Source organism: Haliotis rufescens, unplaced genomic scaffold, assembly GCF_023055435.1.
Source record: "Haliotis rufescens isolate VD_foot unplaced genomic scaffold, xgHalRufe1.0.p SCAF_15, whole genome shotgun sequence".
Lineage (NCBI taxonomy): Eukaryota > Metazoa > Mollusca > Gastropoda > Lepetellida > Haliotidae > Haliotis > Haliotis rufescens.
This window is the reverse complement of record NW_025963835.1, coordinates 13,982,309-14,004,832: the sequence shown is the minus strand read 5'-3', so window position 1 is coordinate 14,004,832 and position 22,524 is coordinate 13,982,309. Positions and strand designations below refer to the sequence as shown.

Sequence of the window (22,524 nt, the reverse complement as noted above, 5' to 3'; positions counted from 1 at the left end):
GCGAGGTAGACGATAATCAGTCGTACGGGCTGTTACTGTCGTTCGGAATACCCCGTGTTAATGTTTTCGAGGTTGCATGATTAGAAAACACATTCCGACTGTCACTTTCATGATCTGGTAAGCGACGTTTTGATTGGTCGGATGAAAGGTCGTTCTGACGTGACCCGTAATGGGATGTCCTCAGATGTTTGTTAAGCGGTAGCGGGAACTAAGATCTGATTATAATGAGATTGTAGTTGGGTACAGATGTACACTCAGGGTGTTGTTAACCTGTCCTCGATGTGTTCCACTTGGACCAGACAGTATTCCCCCTGTCGGGAATCCAGAGTGCATAGTTCCCCAGCAACCTATGTTTGTCGGGGGGGGGGGGGGGGGGGGGGGGGGGCACGGGTGGCCCAGTCGTCTAAGGCGCCGCGATTTGCTGTGCAGAGTTGCGTCCCTTGGGCACGCCAGAAACCTATGATTGATGGTTCGAATCCCGGTTCGCCCCGATAATGTTTCTAGGTTTGTCAGCACCATACCCGTGCTCGTGGGTTTCACCGAAGTGGCAAACGTCTGTGACCTGCACCACTTCGGGCTTTCCTCCCACATTAAGCTGACACGCCGTGATATAACTGGAATACTGTTAAAAGTGGCGTTAAACCCAACTCACTCACTCACTCAATATGTTTGTCGATAGAAGCGAGTCTATGGATCACGTGGTCATCCTCGTGTATAATGAAATCAATCACACGTTTGTCTTGTCTTGTCTTGACTCGATTATTTACACAGTATGTGACGTTAGCCACTTGTCCGTAACCCGAGTCAAGTAAAAAAAATCGGTTAAATTTTCGGATGAAGGTCTACACATTAGCACTAAGATCTACTGAGATATGATATCAAGGGACAAGTTCCAAGTAGACTCCGAAGCATTTGGTACAGACTGTTTCCAAGCTACTGTCATACTGCTAGAAGATGCTGACTGCGTAAACAACAAACAAACATGAAAAGGTCACTGCAGCTAAAAACGTGATCAACACTTGGTGTAAGTGGATGTGTACTGTCTGCTCGTGGAGATAAGATACACAGATATCCTACGTACAGATGTACCAAGCAGAGCCTGAGGCTAACCCTTTGTACGCTGGCGTCACATGCGCGATAACGACTGTCAGGACGACATATCCGTGTGTGACACATCTTCATATACACCGCTGTCTTCATGTACCCGATAATATAAATATCGGGACGTTGATCACAATAGGAGGGACAAATTATCTTCAAATTCATTGTAGATATATGTGTCTGTAATTACAATGTCGTTGAGGGCAGTGTTGTGTTTAACGGTACTGTGTACTGTTACCATGGTAACTGATTCTACCAGAACGAAGACAAAGAAGGTTGGTGAACACTTGCAATGGATAACGAGGAACGCGGCAAAGGACACGTTTCCTAAAGAACATGGAACAAACATCAGTGAAAGTGACCTGTGCATTGCGTGCAAGGTGCTTGCAGGCACTCTACAGAAAATGGTGGTGAAAATGCGACCCGAAGACGAAATTGTGAAAACGATGATCTCAACATGCAAATATTTCCACATTGAAACGGACAGAGTGTGCTCCTACGTCATACCTGAGTATAAGGTGAGTTCAGAGTGTGACCCTCGTCATACATGAGTATAAGGTGAGTTCAGAGTGTGACCTACGTCATACCTGAGTATAAGGTGAGTCCAGAGTGTGACCCTCGTCATACCTGAGTATAAGGTGAGTTCAGAGTGTGACCTACGTCATACCTGGGTATAAGGTGAGTTCAGAGTGTGACCTACGTCATACCTGAGTATAAGGTGAGTTCAGAGCGTGACCTACGTCATACCTGAGTATAAGGTGAGTCCAGAGTGTGACCCTCGTCATACCTGAGTATAAGGTGAGTTCAGAGTGTGACCTACGTCATACCTGGGTATAAGGTGAGTTCAGAGTGTGACCTACGTCATACCTGAGTATAAGGTGAGTTCAGAGCGTGACCTACGTCATACCTGGGTATAAGGTGAGTTCAGAGTGTGACCTACGTCATACCCGAGTATAAGGTGACTTGAGAGTGTGACCTACGTCATACCTGAGTATAAGGTGACCTCAGAGTGTGACGTACGTCATACCTGAGTATAAGGTGACTTCAGAGTGTGACGTACGTCATACCTGAGTATAAGGTGAGTTCAGAGCGTGCCTTAGTCATACCTGAGTATAAGGTGAGTTCAGAGCGTGACCTACGTCATACCTGAGTATAAGGTGACTTCAGAGTGTGACGTACGTCATACCTGAGTATAAGGTGACTTCAGAGAGTGACCTACGTCATACCTGAGTATAAGGTGAGTTCAGAGTGTGACGTACTTTATACCTTAGTATAAGGTGACCTCAGAGTGTGACGTACGTCATACCTGAGTATAAGGTGACTTCAGAGTGTGACGTACGTCATACCTGAGTATAAGGTGAGTTCAGAGCGTGACCTAAGTCATACCCGAGTATAAGGTGACTTCAGAGAGTGACCTACGTCATACCTGAGTATAAGGTGAGTTCAGAGTGTGGCCTACGTCATACCTGAGTATAAGGTGACTTCAGAGCGTTACCTACGTCATACCTGAGTATAATGTGACTTCAGAGTGTGACGCACGTCATACCTGAGCATAAGGTGACTTCAGAGAGCGATCTACGTCATACCTGAGTATAAGGTGACTTCAGAGTGTGACCTACGTCATACCTGAGTATAAGGTGAGTTCAAAGTGAGACGTACGTCATACCTGAGAATAAGGTGACTTCAGAGTGTGACGTACGTCATACCTGAGTATAACGTGGCTTCAGAGTGCGACCTACGTCATACCAGAGTATAATACGTCATACCCCACATACCTAGGTGGTCCTTTAATAATGACGCTGAGTATATAACGACTTCAATAACACTGTTTACTCACATCCACTTTGAGACACAACGACAACAACAACAACAACAACAACAACGACAACAACAACACTCACCTCCATGTCGAAGTAACAGAGGTAACGCCTTCTCTATTATAACGTCTATGTACGGGGAGTCACAATAATCCTTCAAGCCCGTAAAGATCCGGGTTAGAATATGTCTTCAGCAACCAATGCTTGCAGTATAAGGCGACTATGTTTGTCGTAAGAGGCTACGGGATCGAGGGGTCAGGCTCACTGACTTGGTTTATGCATGTCATCGTATCCCAATGGCGTAGATCGATGCTCGTGATGTCAATCACTGGATTGTCTGGTCCAGACTCGATTATTTACAGACCGCTGTCATAGAGCTGGAATATTGTTGCGGCGTAAACAACAAACAAACAAAACATACATTACTCCTTCCTCGTTATAACGCCCTGATTGCAGTTGAAATTCGTCTTGGCTTAGCCCCAGTCAATGGATCACACAGATACTGCAATTTTTGTATTGACGGGTATATCGGCCATACTGTGGCCCCGTAAAGATCCGGGTTACAATAAGTCTTCAGCAACTTATGCTTGTCAATCGAAGTGACTAACGGGATTCGTAGTCAGGCTCGCTGACTTCGTTGATGGCTGTCAATTGCGATGCTCATGATGACAATCACTGGATTGTCTTGCCCAGGCTCGATTATTTCAGGGCCGCTGTCATATAGCTGGAATATTGCTGAGTGCGACATTGAACAAAACCAAAACCAGAAGAAACCAATTTCGCCGAGGTTAAACAACAATCAAATAAAGGAAACTTTTCTTCAGGACATGGCTATGGCGGTAATTCAGCAGACTGCCCTCAGCCCGAATGACATCTGCGGGTTGCTCCTGGGGCCGGACTGTGCCACGCCCTATTTCCCCACAGAGATGTGGAACATCTCCCTCCCTGACACACCCAAACCACCGGTCAAACCTCCCCGACACCCTGCGGTGAGTTGACGATTCCTTGTGTCTCCAATGCCTTCTATTTAACAAGAAAACGTTGTCATATTTCGTCTTTGTATTGTCCGTTTAATTATCTATTATCATACAGCCAAGGCCAGACCACTCACTCATACTTAACTCAATTCTCTAACCATTCTTCTCAACCGAGTCCACTAAGGTCAGACCACTCGCTCACACATTACTCAGTTATCCGTACAGCCCGAGTCCCGAAGGTCAGACCACTCACTCACACATTACTCAATTCTCCATACAGCCTGGGTCTCCAAGACCAGATCACACACTCACACATAATTCAATTCTCCAACCAGCCCGGGTACTCCAAGGCCAGACAACTCGATCTTCATATAGCCCGGGTCCCCAAGATCAGACCACTCACTCACACATTACTCAATTCTCCATACAGCCTGGGTCTCCAAGACCAGATCACACACTCAATCTCCACACAGCCCGAGTCCCCCCAAGGTCAGACCACTCACCCACACATTACTCAATTCTCAATACAGTCGGGTTCCCTACGGTCAGACCACTCACTCGAACATTACTCAATTCTCCATACAGCCCGAGTCCCCCAAGGTCAGGCCACTCACTCACACATTACTCAATTCTCCATACAGTCGGGTTCCCTACGGTCAGACCACTCACCCACACATTACACAATTCTCCATACAGTGTCCAAGCTCAGACCACTCACTCACACATTACTCAATTCTCCATACAGCCCGAGTCCCCCAAGGTCAGACCAATCACTCACACATTACTCAATTGTCCATACCCCCGGGTCCCTCGAGGTCAGACCACTCACTCACACATTACTCAATTCCCCAAACAGTCGGGTTCCCTACGGTCAGACCACTCACTCACACATTACTCAATTCTCCATACAGCCCGAGTCCCCCAAGGTCAGACCAATCACTCACACATTACTCAATTGTCCATACCCCCGGGTCCCTCGAGGTCAGACCACTCACTCACACATTACTCAATTCCCCAAACAGTCGGGTTCCCTACGGTCAGACCACTCACTCACACATTACTCAATTGTCCATACAGCCCGAGTCCCCTAAGGTCAGACCACTCACTCACACATTACTCAATTCTCCATACAGCCCGGATCTCCTAATGTCAGACCACTCACTCACACATTACTCAATTCTCCATACAGCCCGAGTCCCCTAAGCTCAGACCACTCACTCACCGTTACTCAATTCTCCATACAGCCCGGGTCTCCTAAGGTCAGACCACTCACTCACACATTACTCAATTCTCAATACAGCCCGGGTCCCCCAAGGTCGGACCACTCACTCACACATTACTCAATTCTCCATACAGCCCGAGTCCCCTAGGTCAGATCACTCACTCACACATTACTCAATTCTCCATACAGCCCGGATCTCCTAATGTCAGACCACTCACTCACACATTACTCAATTCTCCATACAGCCCGAGTCCCCTAAGCTCAGACCACTCACTCACCGTTACTCAATTCTCCATACAGCCCGGGTCTCCTAAGGTCAGACCACTCACTCACACATTACTCAATTCTCCATACAGCCCGGGTATCCTAAGGTCAGACCACTCACTCACACATTACTCAATTCTCCATACAGCCCGAGTCTGCTAATGTCCGACCACTCCCCTAAGGTCAGACCACTCACTCACACATTACTCGATTCTCCATACAGCCCGGGTCTCCGAATGTCAGACCACTCACTCATACATTACTCAATTCTCCATACAGCCCGGGTCTCCTAAGGTCAGACCACTCACTCACACGTTACTCAATTCTCCATACAGCCCGGGTCTCCTAATGTCAGACCACTCACTCATACATTACTCAATTCTCCATACAGCCCGGGTCTCCTAATGTCAATACACTCCCCTAAGGTCAGACCACTCACTCACACATTACTCAATTCTCCATACAGCCCGGATCTCCTAATGTCAGACCACTCACTCACACATTACTCAATTCTCCATACAGCCCGAGTCCCCTAAGCTCAGACCACTCACTCACATATTTACTCAATTCTCCATACAGCCCGGGTCTCCTAATGTCAGACCACACCCCTAAGGTCAGACCACTCACTCACACATTACTCAATTCTCCATACAGCCTGGGTCTCCAAGACCAGATCACACACTCACACATAATTCAATTCTCCAACCAGCCCGGGTACTCCAAGGCCAGACAACTCGATCTTCATATAGCCCGGGTCCCCAAGATCAGACCACTCACTCACACATTACTCAATTCTCCATACAGCCTGGGTCTCCAAGACCAGATCACACACTCAATCTCCACACAGCCCGAGTCCCCCCAAGGTCAGACCACTCACCCACACATTACTCAATTCTCCATACAGTCGGGTTCCCTACGGTCAGACCACTCACTCGAACATTACTCAATTCTCCATACAGCCCGAGTCCCCCAAGGTCAGGCCACTCACTCACACATTACTCAATTCTCCATACAGTCGGGTTCCCTACGGTCAGACCACTCACCCACACATTACACAATTCTCCATACAGTGTCCAAGCTCAGACCACTCACTCACACATTACTCAATTCTCCATACAGCCCGAGTCCCCCAAGGTCAGACCAATCACTCACACATTACTCAATTGTCCATACCCCCGGGTCCCTCGAGGTCAGACCACTCACTCACACATTACTCAATTCCCCAAACAGTCGGGTTCCCTACGGTCAGACCACTCACTCACACATTACTCAATTCTCCATACAGCCCGAGTCCCCCAAGGTCAGACCAATCACTCACACATTACTCAATTGTCCATACCCCCGGGTCCCTCGAGGTCAGACCACTCACTCACACATTACTCAATTCCCCAAACAGTCGGGTTCCCTACGGTCAGACCACTCACTCACACATTACTCAATTGTCCATACAGCCCGAGTCCCCTAAGGTCAGACCACTCACTCACACATTACTCAATTCTCCATACAGCCCGGATCTCCTAATGTCAGACCACTCACTCACACATTACTCAATTCTCCATACAGCCCGAGTCCCCTAAGCTCAGACCACTCACTCACCGTTACTCAATTCTCCATACAGCCCGGGTCTCCTAAGGTCAGACCACTCACTCACACATTACTCAATTCTCAATACAGCCCGGGTCCCCCAAGGTCGGACCACTCACTCACACATTACTCAATTCTCCATACAGCCCGAGTCCCCTAGGTCAGATCACTCACTCACACATTACTCAATTCTCCATACAGCCCGGATCTCCTAATGTCAGACCACTCACTCACACATTACTCAATTCTCCATACAGCCCGAGTCCCCTAAGCTCAGACCACTCACTCACCGTTACTCAATTCTCCATACAGCCCGGGTCTCCTAAGGTCAGACCACTCACTCACACATTACTCAATTCTCCATACAGCCCGGGTATCCTAAGGTCAGACCACTCACTCACACATTACTCAATTCTCCATACAGCCCGAGTCTGCTAATGTCCGACCACTCCCCTAAGGTCAGACCACTCACTCACACATTACTCGATTCTCCATACAGCCCGGGTCTCCGAATGTCAGACCACTCACTCATACATTACTCAATTCTCCATACAGCCCGGGTCTCCTAAGGTCAGACCACTCACTCACACGTTACTCAATTCTCCATACAGCCCGGGTCTCCTAATGTCAGACCACTCACTCATACATTACTCAATTCTCCATACAGCCCGGGTCTCCTAATGTCAATACACTCCCCTAAGGTCAGACCACTCACTCACACATTACTCAATTCTCCATACAGCCCGGATCTCCTAATGTCAGACCACTCACTCACACATTACTCAATTCTCCATACAGCCCGAGTCCCCTAAGCTCAGACCACTCACTCACATATTTACTCAATTCTCCATACAGCCCGGGTCTCCTAATGTCAGACCACACCCCTAAGGTCAGACCAATTCACTCACACATTACTCAATTCTCCATAAAGCCTATGGTCTCCTAAGCTCAGACCACTCACTCACACATTACTCAATTCTCCATACAGCCCGGGTCCCCTAAGGTCAGACCACTCACTCACACATTACCCAATTCTCCATACAGCCCTGGTGTCCAAGGTCAGACCGCTCACTCACACATTACTCAATTCTCCATACAGCCCTTGTGTCCAAGCTCAGACCACTCACTAACACATTACTCAATTCTCCTTACAGCCCGAGTCCCCTAAGCTCAGACCACTCACTCACACATTACTCAATTCTCCATACAGCCCTGGTGTCCAAGCTCAGACCACTCACTCACACATTTCGCAATTCTCCATATAGCCCGAGTCCCCCAAGGTCAGGCCACTCACTAACACATTACTCAATTCTCCATACAGTCGGGTTCCCTACGGTCAGACCACTCACCCACACATTACTCAATTCTCCATACAGCCCTGGTGTCCAAGCTCAGACCACTCACTCACACATTACTAAATTCTCCATACAGCCCGAGTCCCCCAAGGTCAGACCAATCACTCACACATTACTCAGTTGTCCATACCCCCGGGTCCCTCGAGGTCAGACCACTCACTAACACATTACTCAATTCTGCGAACAGCCCGGGTTCCCTACGGTCAGACCACTCACCCACACATTACTCAATTCTCCATACAGCCCTGGTGTCCAAGCTCAGACCACTCACTCACACATTACTAAATTCTCCATACAGCCCGAGTCCCCCAAGGTCAGACCAATCACTCACACATTACTCAATTGTCCATACCCCCGGGTCCCTCGAGGTCAGACCACTCACTAACACATTACTCAATTCTGCGAACAGCCCGGGTGTCCAAGGTCAGACCACTCACTCACACATTACCCAATTCTCCATACAGTCCGAGTCCCCTAAGCTCAGATCACTCACTCACACATTACCCAATTCTCCATACAGCCCTGGTGTCCCCTAAGCTCAGACCACTCACTCACACATTACTCAATTCTCCAAACAGCCCTGGTGTCCCCTAAGCTCAGACCACTCACTCACACATTACTCAATTGTCCGTACAGCCCGAGTCCCCTAAGGTCAGACCACTTACTAACACATTACTCAATTCTCCATACAGCCCGAGTCCCCTAAGGTCAGACCACTCGCTCACACATTACTCAGTTATCCATACAGCCCGAGTTCCCCAAAGTCAGACCAATCACTCACACATTACTCAATTGTCCATACCCCCGGGTCTCTCGAGGTCAGACCACTCACTAACACATTACTCAATTCTCTATACAGCCCGGGTCTCCAAGGTCAGATCACTCACTCACACATTACTCAATTCTCCATACAGCCCTTGTGTCCAAGCTCAGACCACTCACTAACACATTACTCAATTCTCCTTACAGCCCGAGTCCCCTAAGCTCAGACCACTCACTCACACATTACTCAATTCTCCATACAGCCCTGGTGTCCAAGCTCAGACCACTCACTCACACATTTCGCAATTCTCCATATAGCCCGAGTCCCCCAAGGTCAGGCCACTCACTAACACATTACTCAATTCTCCATACAGTCGGGTTCCCTACGGTCAGACCACTCACCCACACATTACTCAATTCTCCATACAGCCCTGGTGTCCAAGCTCAGACCACTCACTCACACATTACTAAATTCTCCATACAGCCCGAGTCCCCCAAGGTCAGACCAATCACTCACACATTACTCAGTTGTCCATACCCCCGGGTCCCTCGAGGTCAGACCACTCACTAACACATTACTCAATTCTGCGAACAGCCCGGGTTCCCTACGGTCAGACCACTCACCCACACATTACTCAATTCTCCATACAGCCCTGGTGTCCAAGCTCAGACCACTCACTCACACATTACTAAATTCTCCATACAGCCCGAGTCCCCCAAGGTCAGACCAATCACTCACACATTACTCAATTGTCCATACCCCCGGGTCCCTCGAGGTCAGACCACTCACTAACACATTACTCAATTCTGCGAACAGCCCGGGTGTCCAAGGTCAGACCACTCACTCACACATTACCCAATTCTCCATACAGTCCGAGTCCCCTAAGCTCAGATCACTCACTCACACATTACCCAATTCTCCATACAGCCCTGGTGTCCCCTAAGCTCAGACCACTCACTCACACATTACTCAATTCTCCAAACAGCCCTGGTGTCCCCTAAGCTCAGACCACTCACTCACACATTACTCAATTGTCCGTACAGCCCGAGTCCCCTAAGGTCAGACCACTCACTCACACATTACTCAATTCTCCATACAGCCCGAGTCCCCTAAGGTCAGACCACTCACTAACACATTACTCAGTTATCCATACAGCCCGAGTTCCCCAAGGTCAGACCAATCACTCACACATTTCTCAATTGTCCATACCCCCGGGTCTCTCGAGGTCAGACCACTCACTAACACATTACTCAATTCTCTATACAGCCCGGGTCTCCAAGGTCAGATCACTCACTCACACATTACCCAATTCTCCATACAGCCCGAGTCCCCTAAGGTCAGACCACTCGCTCACACATTACTCAATTGTCCGTACAGCCCGAGTCCCCTAAGGTCAGACCACTTACTAACACATTACTCAATTCTGCATACAGCCCGGGTGCCTTATGGTCAGACCACTCACACACACATTACTCAATTCTCCATACAGCCCGGGTCCCCTAAGATCAGACCACTCACTCACACATTACACAATTCTCCATATAGCCCGGGTCCCAAGATCAGACCACTCACTCAAACATTACCCAATTCTCCATACAGCCCGGGTCCCCTAAGGTCAGACCACTCACTCACACAATACACAATTCTCCATACAGCCCGGGTCCCCTAAGATCAGACCACTCACTCACACAATACTCAATTCTCCATACAGCCCGGGTACCCTCAAGGTCAGACCACTCACCCACACAGTACTCAATTCTCCATACAGCCCGGGTCCCATAAGGTCAGACCACTCACTCACACATAACTCAATTCTCCAAACAGCCCGGGTCCCCTAAGGTCAGACCACTCACTCACACATTACTCAATTCTCCATACAGCCCGGGTCCCCCAAGGTCAGACCACTCACTCACACATTACTCAATTCTCCATACAGCCGGGGTCCCCCAAGGTCAGGTTCCTCCAGCTGACAGACATTCATATTGACCTGATGTACCAAGAGGGATCTAACGCCATCTGCCACGAGCCCCTGTGTTGCCGTAGCAACGACGGCAAACCAGGTACGTCACAACCGTCACGTGAACTATTTACACGTAATCCATCATAATCATACATTGAAGTAATTTAACGCGTACTGCAGCAATAATTCATCCAATTAGAAATTCTGGGGCGGGGGTAACCAGCGATCGATACAAGGGGAGTTCATCTGTTTGTCTTTTAACCCCCGATGATGCAGCGGCGGGTGTCCCAGGAGCGGGAAGATGGGGTGACTCTCGCTCGTGTGACTCCCCACTCATCCTTGTGGACAACCTGTTTCAGCACCTTGCCTCCAAGACAGACGAGGTGAGTACAGGAGTAATTCTGAAGGTATCCTCACAGGCAGACATGTATATTCAGTATTATGGGCCCTTTGACCTAAAGTACAATTGATACTTAAACAGAATATATTGTTACGGGAATATACATTTTCCCGAGTCAGCGGCGTTAACTGACTATAAAAGTCCAGTTTCCATCGTTGCCGAACAAGGCCGGAATTCCGGGGTTACATTTTGGCTGGAATAACGAGTCTATGCATAGTCCAATCAAAATCGCGTCACGAAATATACATCCGGTTTGTAAACAGCATGGATTTCAACGTGCAGATTTCGGTCGACTGCTGGATTTGCAAACCATGCGTACAGTTAACTGGTCGTCGACAGATATTTTCCAAATCTTTTCATGTTTTTAATCAAGGTGCTCAAGTGATTTGATTACAATATAGACCTTATCGATCCATTATCAACCAGATTGTCTTGACTGGGCGCCGCAATTTAGTTTGAAGTAAATCCAAATGGAATCTGATTGGTCAATAGGAGGGCCATAGAAGGGCCATAACTCGTAATTGCCACTGTCAGTTAACGTCATTGCCTTGGGAAAACGGTGATTATACAGAGATGACATCTTCTTGAATCTGATAATAAAACATGTTTTAGATAAGCAGCCACTGAAAGGATAACATGTACGTTCTGTGAGTTGATAACATTTATCATTAACATTTCAGATCTAGACATTATTTAAGAAAGAAAGATATGTAGATCTTAAACTGGAATACTTGTTACACTTAAATAAGACGTCGAATTCATCTCCAAGTTTTACTTCTGTCACAGTTGATAGATGTATTATAACTACACCAGTATCTTCAGATTTACGATACATATTTACATATATTGTGAAAATGAAACAGTTTCATGCCGGATTATACTGATATATCTTTCTTAAGGAAGAGAATTTATTGATGGCAACTTCTTTATTATGAGGAACAAAACGTTTAGGAGTATATGCTTACTCCTTCATCAGGTGAAAGGATGATGAAGGATTGTTCACCTGATGAAGGAGTAAGCATCTACTCCGAAATGTTGTGTTTCTGATAATAAAGAAGCTGACATCCATAAATTCTCTTCCTAATGTGTATCACTAAATGCCTTTCAAAGACTATATCTTTCTTACTTAAATATTAACACCAAAATGTTACCAATAGCCTGTGCAATCTAAACAAAAGGAGATGCCATTGTGAAGTCTAAACACCCTTCCTTAAGTTTCCCTGAATACTTGTCCTGATTGCCGTTTACAGATACTAAGTGAATTGGCTACATTATTACATTTACAGATTAACGAATCGTTGTTACTGGCCTTCGTAAATTTTACGATGTTCATAGCAGGAATCGCCCGGTAAGTGGGGTTTCCGGATTAAACGGGGGTTGCTGTTATAACATTAAGGGATCCTTGATTATAACTTGAACGGCAATAACTGGTTATATGCAGTTTGACTTCGTGATATTCACGGGGGACATCGCCGCTCATGATGTGTGGAATCAAACCCGTAGCGAACAGATAACAGCTCTAGAGCGACTGGTGTCCTACTTCGACAAGTACCTGCCGGGGAAACAGGTGTACTTCTGTGCCGGTAACCATGACAGCGCCCCGTGTAACAGGTACTGATAGTGTGCATAGTTATATCACACCAAAACCACACCCTAAAGCGTGATCAAAGCGCTACATTATTACCCCGGTCAGTGTTTGTTTGTTTGTTTGTTTACGGGGCTGAAGATAAGTAAACTGGACACAGTATGGCCGATATACCCGTCTATACAGAAATTGCAGTGTCTGTGTGATCCATTGACTGGGGCTAAGCAAGACGAATTTCAGTTGCAAACGGGGCGTTATAACGAGGAAGGAGTAATGTATGTTTTGTTTGTTTGTTGTTTACGCCGCACTCAACAATATTCCAGCTATATGACGGCGGTCTGTAAATACTCGAGTCTGGACCAGACAATCCAGTGATTGATATCATGAGCATTGATCCACGCAATTGGGGAACGATGATATGCATCAACCAAGTCAGCGAGTCTGACCCCCCGAACCCGTTAGTCGCCTCTTACGACAAGCTTAGTCGCATTTTACTGCAAGCAGTGGCTGCTGAAGACATATTCTACCCCGGATCTTCACGGGTCACGCCGGTCAGTGAATCAGTGTGCACTCGATTTTCATTCTCAACTCCCTGGGGTGTATGCAACCCAAACTGCATTTAAGGCGCTAGAAGTCACATCTAATCTCATCTTACCGGGTACCCATTTTCTGCTGGTTGAACAGAGGCACATTTCGAACAAAGTCACTTGCCTAAAGAGACATCACGTGTGCTAGATGTGCTTCAGTGTGGGGCAGGAACGAAGCCCAAGAAACACTCAGGAGTCAAGCTGTCAAGCTGCGGTCACCCAACCAACTACTCTCCGAGATCGACGTAGCTAAACTGTATCTGATTTGTACCCATAACACTCGGATTTAGACAGAGCGAGAATTGAATATTTTACGAGCGCTTGCAGTACAGCAGATTGTGCACTCATTTGAAGATACTTCCCTTATTAGTGAGTGAATGAGTAGGGTTTTCGTCCATTTTATCGCAATTACAACACTAGTGAGAGGGGCACTAGGAATGTGCTTCAGAAACTGTACACATGTAGCGTAATAGAACCTGGGTCTCAGCGTGATGAGCGAACACTTTATCCAGAAGACTACCCCTCCAACCCTCCTAACATTGCTGAGTTAAACGTCACCTTTAAGATTATTGCACTTATATAGCGACACGCATGTGCGCTTGTACGCTTGTGCTAGTCCGGACTTAGGCCAGCCCACTAGGTTGTTGTTATATCACTTAATGCCGAGCGTCAGGCAGGGTAACAACAAGTACCATCTTTAACGTCTTTTCGTATGACGCAATCTCATTAAAATCTGACCTTAGTTTCCGCTACAAATAAGGCGACTACGATCTGATTGTAACGAGATTGTAACAGATATTCCCATTTTTTGATGAACAGAAAAAAGGAGCAAGAAGAAGCTGGAAAGCGAAAACAAAAGCAATCAAAAGTGCGACTTAATGTCAAATAAGATGTTATTTTGATGGATAATAGCAAAAATGTGCATTTGCAAAAAAAGAGCGACTTTATTCGCCAGCGACTACACGGACTGTCGTTGGGGATAAACAGAGGCAGTATCAAGTTTACAATCAAAAGAGCAGCATCCCCATACCATCGGTGAGCCGCCACCACATGCCACTGTTTCCTGGATGTTGCACTGATGATAAGATGTTCCCTTTTGCCTCCAGGCACGAGTCCTGCCATCAGTTTGGTGCAGTAAGAACCGATTCTCGTCACTGAATCCTCCTTCATGACCCCAGTGTGCTCGAGCCTGACTCAAGGCTACACGGTCCTGCGTGTATTGGGGCGATAGGAGAGGGCGTCTTACTGTTGTTCTGGTCCTTATCCTTCTGCCTTCAGTCAAAGCCTGATGATGCTACGCGACACTCTGTTGTGGGTATGTCAGTGATGACAAAGGACAGTGCAAGTTGAACTTGGCAGCTGTTTTGCCTGGCGTACAAGGACCTTGTCCTCTATGGCACTGGTCTTCCATGGGCGTCTTGATCTCAGCAAGTCACTCACATGTCCAGTCATTGTGTGTGTTATCATGAGTTGACGGTTTACAGTTTGAATGATTAATGTTTTACACGGTGGCAATAGCCAGACATGACATGCCAGTTTACGCCGCTTTTAGCATTATTCCAGCAATATCACGGCGGGGTACACCAGAAATGGGCTTCACACATTGTACCCATGTCGGCAATCGAACCCGGGTCTTCGGCGTGACGAGCTTTAACCACTAGGTTACCCGACCGCCCCATTTCAGTTCAGAAGATGGACTTTCAAAATTGGTAGCACATCCATTCAAATGTAATGGAGGTAACGCCGCATGAACTGTCTGTCATCAAACTTGAATTTATCTATGGTGAATAAACGCACCCACAAGGTTGGGCAGTTAAGGTAGCTACCATTCTACAGGCAGATGATCCATTGTACCATTTGAAAATCTCTACTCGCAATTACAATTTTAATGCATTTGGTAAATTTCATAAATTCGAAAGCTCATGTGAGCCTCTGGAATAGCACAGTTTCTTAACGTGCAGAAATCCCGTTTGGAGTCCGGGGTTATCAGTGGATCTAAAATGGATCGATTAAAATTGATCGGGTGATCAGGTTTTGTGAGATCGCTTATTGCGTATAATCGTGTATCTATTGATGATGTTGAAGATGCTCTTGCTATCAGTCACTAGGTTGCTTGATTATTTACTGCTGCCGTATCTGGATGGACTATTCCCGACACTCCCCTATTTGTTGATGTCTAGAGGTTATTTTAACAGTTTCCCTCCGGATTGGGTCACGGGCAATATGTCGCAGGAGTGGATGTATGCTTCTATGGCAACACAGTGGGGTCGGTGGCTACCATCTGACACGAAAGACACTATTATGAGGTGAGCTATCAAATTAAGTGATACAGCGCTGAGATGAGGCTAAATGAAGGACTAAATGTTTTGACGTAGACATAATGCAAGTGATCTGATGATATTGAATTTTCATAGTACTTCGTGCCCTGATTGATGCACGGGTATGGTGCTGACAAAACTAGATACATAAATAGGGAGAACTGGGATTCGAACCAACCGGGATCCGAACCAAAGGGACGTAACTCTGCACAGCGAATTGCGGCGCCTTAGACGCCTGGGCTGCCTGGGCTGTGCGTGCCCCCAACAACAATTCACACGAACAGTGATATTGCGAACAATGATCCACACGAACAGTGATATTGCGAACAAGGATCCACACGAACAGTGATATTGCGAGCAATGATCCACACGAACAAAGATATAGTGAACATTGATCGTCACGAACAGTGATATTGCGAACAAGGATCCACACGAACAAAGATAAAGTGAACATTGATCCACACGAACAGTGATCTTGCGAACAAGGATCCACACGAACAGTGATATTGCGAGCAAGGATCCACACGAACAAAGATATAGTGAACATTGATCGTCACGAACAGTGATATTGCGAACAAGGATCCACACAAACAATGATATTGCGAGCAATGATCCACACAAACAATGATATTGCGAGCAATGATCCACACAAACAATGATATTGCGAGCAATGATCCACACAAACAATGATATTGCGAGCACTGATCCACACAAACAATGATATTGCGAGCAAGGATCCACACAAACAATGATATTGCGAGCAAGGATCCACACAAACAATGATATTGCGAACAAGGATCCACACAAACAATGATATTGCGAGCAATGATCCACACAAACAATGATATTGCGAGCAATGATCCACACAAACAATGATATTGCGAGCAATGATCAACACAAACAATGATATTGCGAGCACTGATCCACACAAACAATGAGATTGCGAGCAATGATCAACACGAACAATGGTATTGTGAACAATGATCCACACGAACAAAGATATTGCGAAAATTGATCCCCACAAAGAATGATATTGCGAACAATGATCAACGTTGGAATCCAATCCAAATTGAGTATTTTCTGTGTTTCAGAGGGGGTTTCTACACTTTCTCCCCATTTCCCGGTTTCCGCATCATCTCAGTCAACAATATCTTCTGCTACATCAACAACTGGTGGCTCTTCATCAACACCACCGACCCGAACGGCGAATTGCAGTGGCTGGCGGAGACGCTGCAGAAGGCGGAGGACGCTCAGGAGAAGGTCAGTGAGGAATGTGGGTGATGTCGGCGTGTGTGTGCGTGCGTGCATGTGTGTGTGTGTGTGTGTGTGTGTGTGTGTGTGTGTGTGTGTGTGTATGTGTGAGAGGGGTGTGTGTGTGGGGGGGGTATAATAGAAGGGGGTGGTAGAGACGCGGGTGGAGGACACGGAGTGGGGCTGTGGATGTTGTTGTGACCAGTGATGGCCTGGATGGCCTGGATGTAGCGGCAGAAGTTAGTAGAGACGCGTCATGGGGTGGAGGACGGGGCAGAAGATCAGGGAAGAATGGAGATGAGGTTGTGTGTGGTGCGGGATGGGGCAGCGGGTGTTGTTGAAGACATTGCTTTTTTCTGCATTGATGTCAACCAGCTAAAAATACAAATAACACGTCCCATTTTAATTCTGGAAACCCAAAAGTCCAGAAACTCTACGGTCTTTGCCGACTCTCGGTTAAAGGTATTTACAAAATTAAACATGCCGTTTTCATGGGAACATACCAAGGAAGAAAAAATGAAAGAAAAATTGTTTAAAAACTCAATATTTAGACTATGTCGCCCGAAGTGTGGCCCATGGGCCTGCAGGCCCATGGGCGAGAATATGTTCCTTTACTTAAAACTCATGTTTTTGTTTCGCAAATACATTTAATGTATTCATTCAAGTATCATGACACAAAATTTATCTCATTTTAACTTAATTCAACGATTTTATAGCGATATTGAAATATTTCGCCCATGGGCGAGAAAAAGGTTTTGCCCATGGGCGAGAATATGTTCCTTTACTCAAAACTCATGTTTTTGTTTCGCAAATACATCAAATGTATTTATTGAAGTATCATGACACAAAATTTAACTCATTTTAACTTAATTCAACGATTTTATAGCGATATTGAAATATTTCGCCCATGGGCGAGAAAAGGGTTTGGCCCATGGGCGAGGATATTTTCCTTTACTTAAAACTTATGTTTTTGTTTCGCAAATACATGCAGGTGTTCTTACTATTTTCATGGCACATAATGTAACTCAATTTTACTCAATTCAGCTATTTTACAGATTTATTGAAATATTTCGCCCATGGGCGAGAAAAGGTTTTGCCTTCGAAATCCTTGATTATTATATCATGCCAGAGTTCTGAAATTCAGTGACAATGTTGCTGAACAGTAGAATCTGATGGACGTATTGTGCATAACCTGTTTGACACTTTGGGTTCCAGGACCACTAACACTCTGAGCTGAGAAAGTTTGGTCCTAACCGCACCAAACATCTTTAATGAACCCGGCCTTATCTCTCAAAACGTTTTGGCAGTTTATCATACGAATTCATGTGCGTGTACAACATTAAATTTTAGTTAGTTTCTATTTCATTTCCTATTTTATGACCCGTTGATACATCACACTGTGCAATTACGTGACAGGTACGCGTGCGCGTATTTTAATGGAAAGAAACTATTCGTCTTTTATTGCATAACGTTTGGCTGAATATCTTACATTCTAACGAAACCTCGAAATAATTATTTAATTACAAGCAGTGTCGAACTGACCAGTAGGAATTATGTTTCAATGCGATTGAGGAAAACGTGAGTGAATATTGTGACACTAAAGCAACTTTTAACTGCATTGTCACTTTTTGTATGAAAATGTGTATCTCCGATTGGCCAATGTTGTTCTAATCGTTGCAGGTGTTCATCCTGGGTCACATGCCCACCAACTGCATGAAGGCTTGGAGCTGGAACTACTACAACATAGTCAGCAGGTGAGGAATGACACTGAGGCGTCAGGAAATGATGTGCATCTAAAACATCTATCATTGAACGCAGCGTCAGGAAATGATGTGCATCTAAAACATCTATCATTGAACGCAGCCTCCCTCCCCAGCATTTCTGTATAATCAATTACAGTAAACTACGGTTATAACGAACACGCTTGTAACGAACTGACGGATATAACGAACTTACTTTTTAGGCCCCGACTATTTGCTGTGGTTATGCTGTATATATGCTTATAACGAACTACGGTTATAACGAACTAACATTAGTAGTCCCTTTGAGTTCGTTATAACCGTAGTTTACTGTATATCTTTATTCGTACATTAATTTCAATTGTTATTATGGAGTAACTCAACCTCGGATTTTTTTCTGGTTTTGCTGTTGTTTAGCGCCGCAGTCAGCAATACTCCAGCTATGCTATTTAACTGTCTGTAAATAATAGAATCTTGACAAGACAATCCTGTGATTGACACCATTAGCATCGATCCACGTAATTTGGATACGATAACATGCAAACTGAATCAACCAGGCCATCGAGACAAGTTGCTGGAGACATATATTCTTACACTGAGTCTTTTCCTATCACAGGTACGAGAGCACAATCGTGGGTCAGTTTAACGGCCACACCCACACAGACGAATTCCGCGTGTACTACGACGTCGCCAACCTCACCCGCCCTGTCAACGTGGCCTACGTGGGCGGGTCCGTGACGCCCAAGTCAAACAAAAACCCCAACTACAGGATCTACACCATGGATGGCTTCTACACCAACTCCTCCTTCGTAAGTCATTCCTTCAGCTAAACTGCCTACGTTAGGTACAGAAGCTCACCGTCATTGAATGATATAACATATGTTTTATCGAAACCTGGGTGCCAACACCAACACTTCCTTCGTTAGCGGTGTCCGAATACTGTTCTTATGACAATTGTCTGGGCGGTATAATGCTTAAAAAAATAATTCATTCCGATCATTCTTAAGATATCAGATTGAATACAACATGCTTTAAATAATATTTCGATTCGCTACAGGCTGTTATTTTGGCGTCAACATGTGCACATCCGTACACAAACTAATTGAAAAAGGATATCGATCATGTAACACAGTGTCTGGATACGAACGATCGTCTTTTAGTTGTAATCAATCTGTTTGATCAAGGTTTGCTCTGTTTGATCAAAAGTTTTAATCAGCTTTTATGGTCGATATGTGGAGAATATTTCCAAATCTGACGCATCAGTGACAAAGATGATGTCCAATGCAATGCCCTATTCTGACTTGTACCATACGTTCGCGTGTTTTTTCAGGAGAACAAGTGATTTACCTCTGTATAGGTTTTGGTTCCGAGTGCCACCGGTGGAGGAGGATACGCTCACCTTTTCGCGAACTATAGTTATAATCAATATTTGATTCATGAACATATGTTTAACACATAGCTAGAATCATACTTTTGACATTGATTTTAGTGGAGATTTCTTATGTTTTTATTTGTATTTTGTAGGCCGTGCTAGATTATGAGGATTACATCTTCGATCTAGTTGCTAACAACAACGTCAGCACGAGTCCATCATGGAAGTTGGAATATAGCCCCTTGGTAAGGGACGTCGTGCCAGAATCACACGAACTTCTATGTTATAAGAAAAAATACATTACAATTCATTCCGTGGCATTTAATCGTCTTTCCAAGAACATTTGCTTGCGTTTATGTTTCCATGAACAATAAAAATTAGACCACGCCCACTAACGGACTACTGATTGGCTGATAATAAAGTAGGCGGGGCTTGTGTTGCATTATTGTGCTGGACAATGTAACCGATTTCTTTTTGTTGCCTACACTTCTATGTGTGTTAATGATTAAATATGCAGTCTGTAAAATTATTGTTGTGTCCCTTAATGATGTATCAATTGATAAGACTTGACTTCAATATAGCTTAGCGTTTATGAAATTATTAACGTATAAACTGGAGTGTACGTCTGTTTATACCCTTACAGCTTTATTAGCGCAAAGAATATTGAAGTCATTTCTTAATTATCCCTTGCTTCCGGATGGTACATCATCTTCCCTACATTAGTTTGTTTCCTTCTGTTAGACTGACTACGGCATGAACGGCAGCAACCCCGTCGACTGGAGCGACCTCATCTACAGGATGAGAGACGACGACGAACTCTTCAACAAATTCCATCGGTACGCATGTCTCTAAAACAGCACTGGAGACCAAAAGGGAAGCATATTTAGTGAAATACCGGCGAGTATTCAGTTGTCCCTCTCAACTAAACCTTACTTGCCACAAAGGCATTCGCCAAATGTGGTTTGTTATGAATCACAATAACTGCATGGGCTACGGGAACTGTGTGTGATGAAGTCAGAAGAAACATACACGTTTATGATTGAGCTAACCAGCGTAGTGGCAACGCGGGCCGCAGTTTCCAAAGGGGGATTTAACATCGAGAAGTTTCTAAATCTGACTGTGCAACAATAGCAGTGTTGGAAGCACTCACACAATCTCAAATTATCCCTCTCTCATTGTTTTTTTCTCTCGCTCTCTATCTCCCTCTCCCATTCTTTCTCTCACTTCTCTCTCTCTCTCTCTCCCATTCTTTCTGTCGCTCTCTCTCTATCCTGTCACCCTCACCCCTCTATATCTCTACTATAAAATTACCGGATATCAAATACACAATAACGTTCGTTCGAAATTCTTCTGTCAGAACCAACTCACTCACAAAGGGTTGTATACCATTTCATTGCAGTCACAGATCCAAAGGGGGAGACACCACTCCCTGCACACACGACTGTAAGTTCGAAGAGCTGTGTCTACTGAAGTCTGGAAGATCGGAAGACCCGCGGCTGTGTGCCGACCTGTGAGGGGACGTTCCACGGGCGTGTAGCCGGCAGTGCCAGGTTCAACTCATGTGTGCAAATACCTGTACAATCAGACTATGCAAACTGTCCAAGAAGCGTCTTGTCCTAACTACCAACATCAGCAATAAGGATGCTGCAATAATTAGATTAACATTAACCCAAACGGAAGTATGATTCATATATTCATGTACAGCACAGCTGTGGGAGGACAAAGATTCTACACATTGTATGGTGAATTTTACGGTATAATAAATTGAAATACCGGTCGGGAAAAAGAATCCACCGCGTAAATTTTGGATTTGACCAAGAAGTAACAAACGTTATCAGAACGTTAATAGGCTGAAAACAGTCGCCGAAGCACTGCACAATTAAGGTGATGTGAGGTTAGGTGAGGTGAGGTGAAATTGAGTTTAACGTCGCGTCCAAGATTATTGCACTTATATAGCGACGTGCATGCACGTGTGTTTGTGTGGCTGCTTGTACTAGACCGGACTGATGCCGATTTATAGTGCTAGCTCACTGAGATAATATGCTGCAGTTTAACATGAATACCCCACTCAGACACAGTATACTGACTCCGAGCCGACCAGTCCTTGTTTTAGCCCCTTAATGCCGAGCGCCAGAAGGGTAACAACAAGTACCATCTTTTAACGTCTTTTGGTATGAAGCGGCCAGGGATCGAACTCCAGACCTTCCGCTCTTCGTGCGGACGCTCTAC

General features: G+C 45.5%; 1 protein-coding gene across 1 annotated transcript; it reads left to right on the top strand.

Moving 5' to 3' along the window:
• Nucleotides 1–1,120: 1,120 nt before the first annotated feature.
• On the top strand, nucleotides 1,121–22,084 carry LOC124118068 (sphingomyelin phosphodiesterase-like). The gene is made up of 12 exons (XM_046480120.2): nucleotides 1,121–1,619; nucleotides 3,743–3,907; nucleotides 11,020–11,143; nucleotides 11,320–11,426; nucleotides 12,885–13,054; nucleotides 15,811–15,921; nucleotides 17,025–17,193; nucleotides 18,865–18,938; nucleotides 19,540–19,732; nucleotides 20,448–20,540; nucleotides 21,037–21,131; nucleotides 21,695–22,084. Exons 1-12 carry the CDS (start codon nucleotides 1,293–1,295, stop codon nucleotides 21,807–21,809), a joined length of 1,743 nt encoding a protein of 580 aa, XP_046336076.2. The 5' UTR covers nucleotides 1,121–1,292; the 3' UTR covers nucleotides 21,810–22,084.
• The last annotated feature ends 440 nt before the right edge of the window (nucleotides 22,085–22,524 follow it).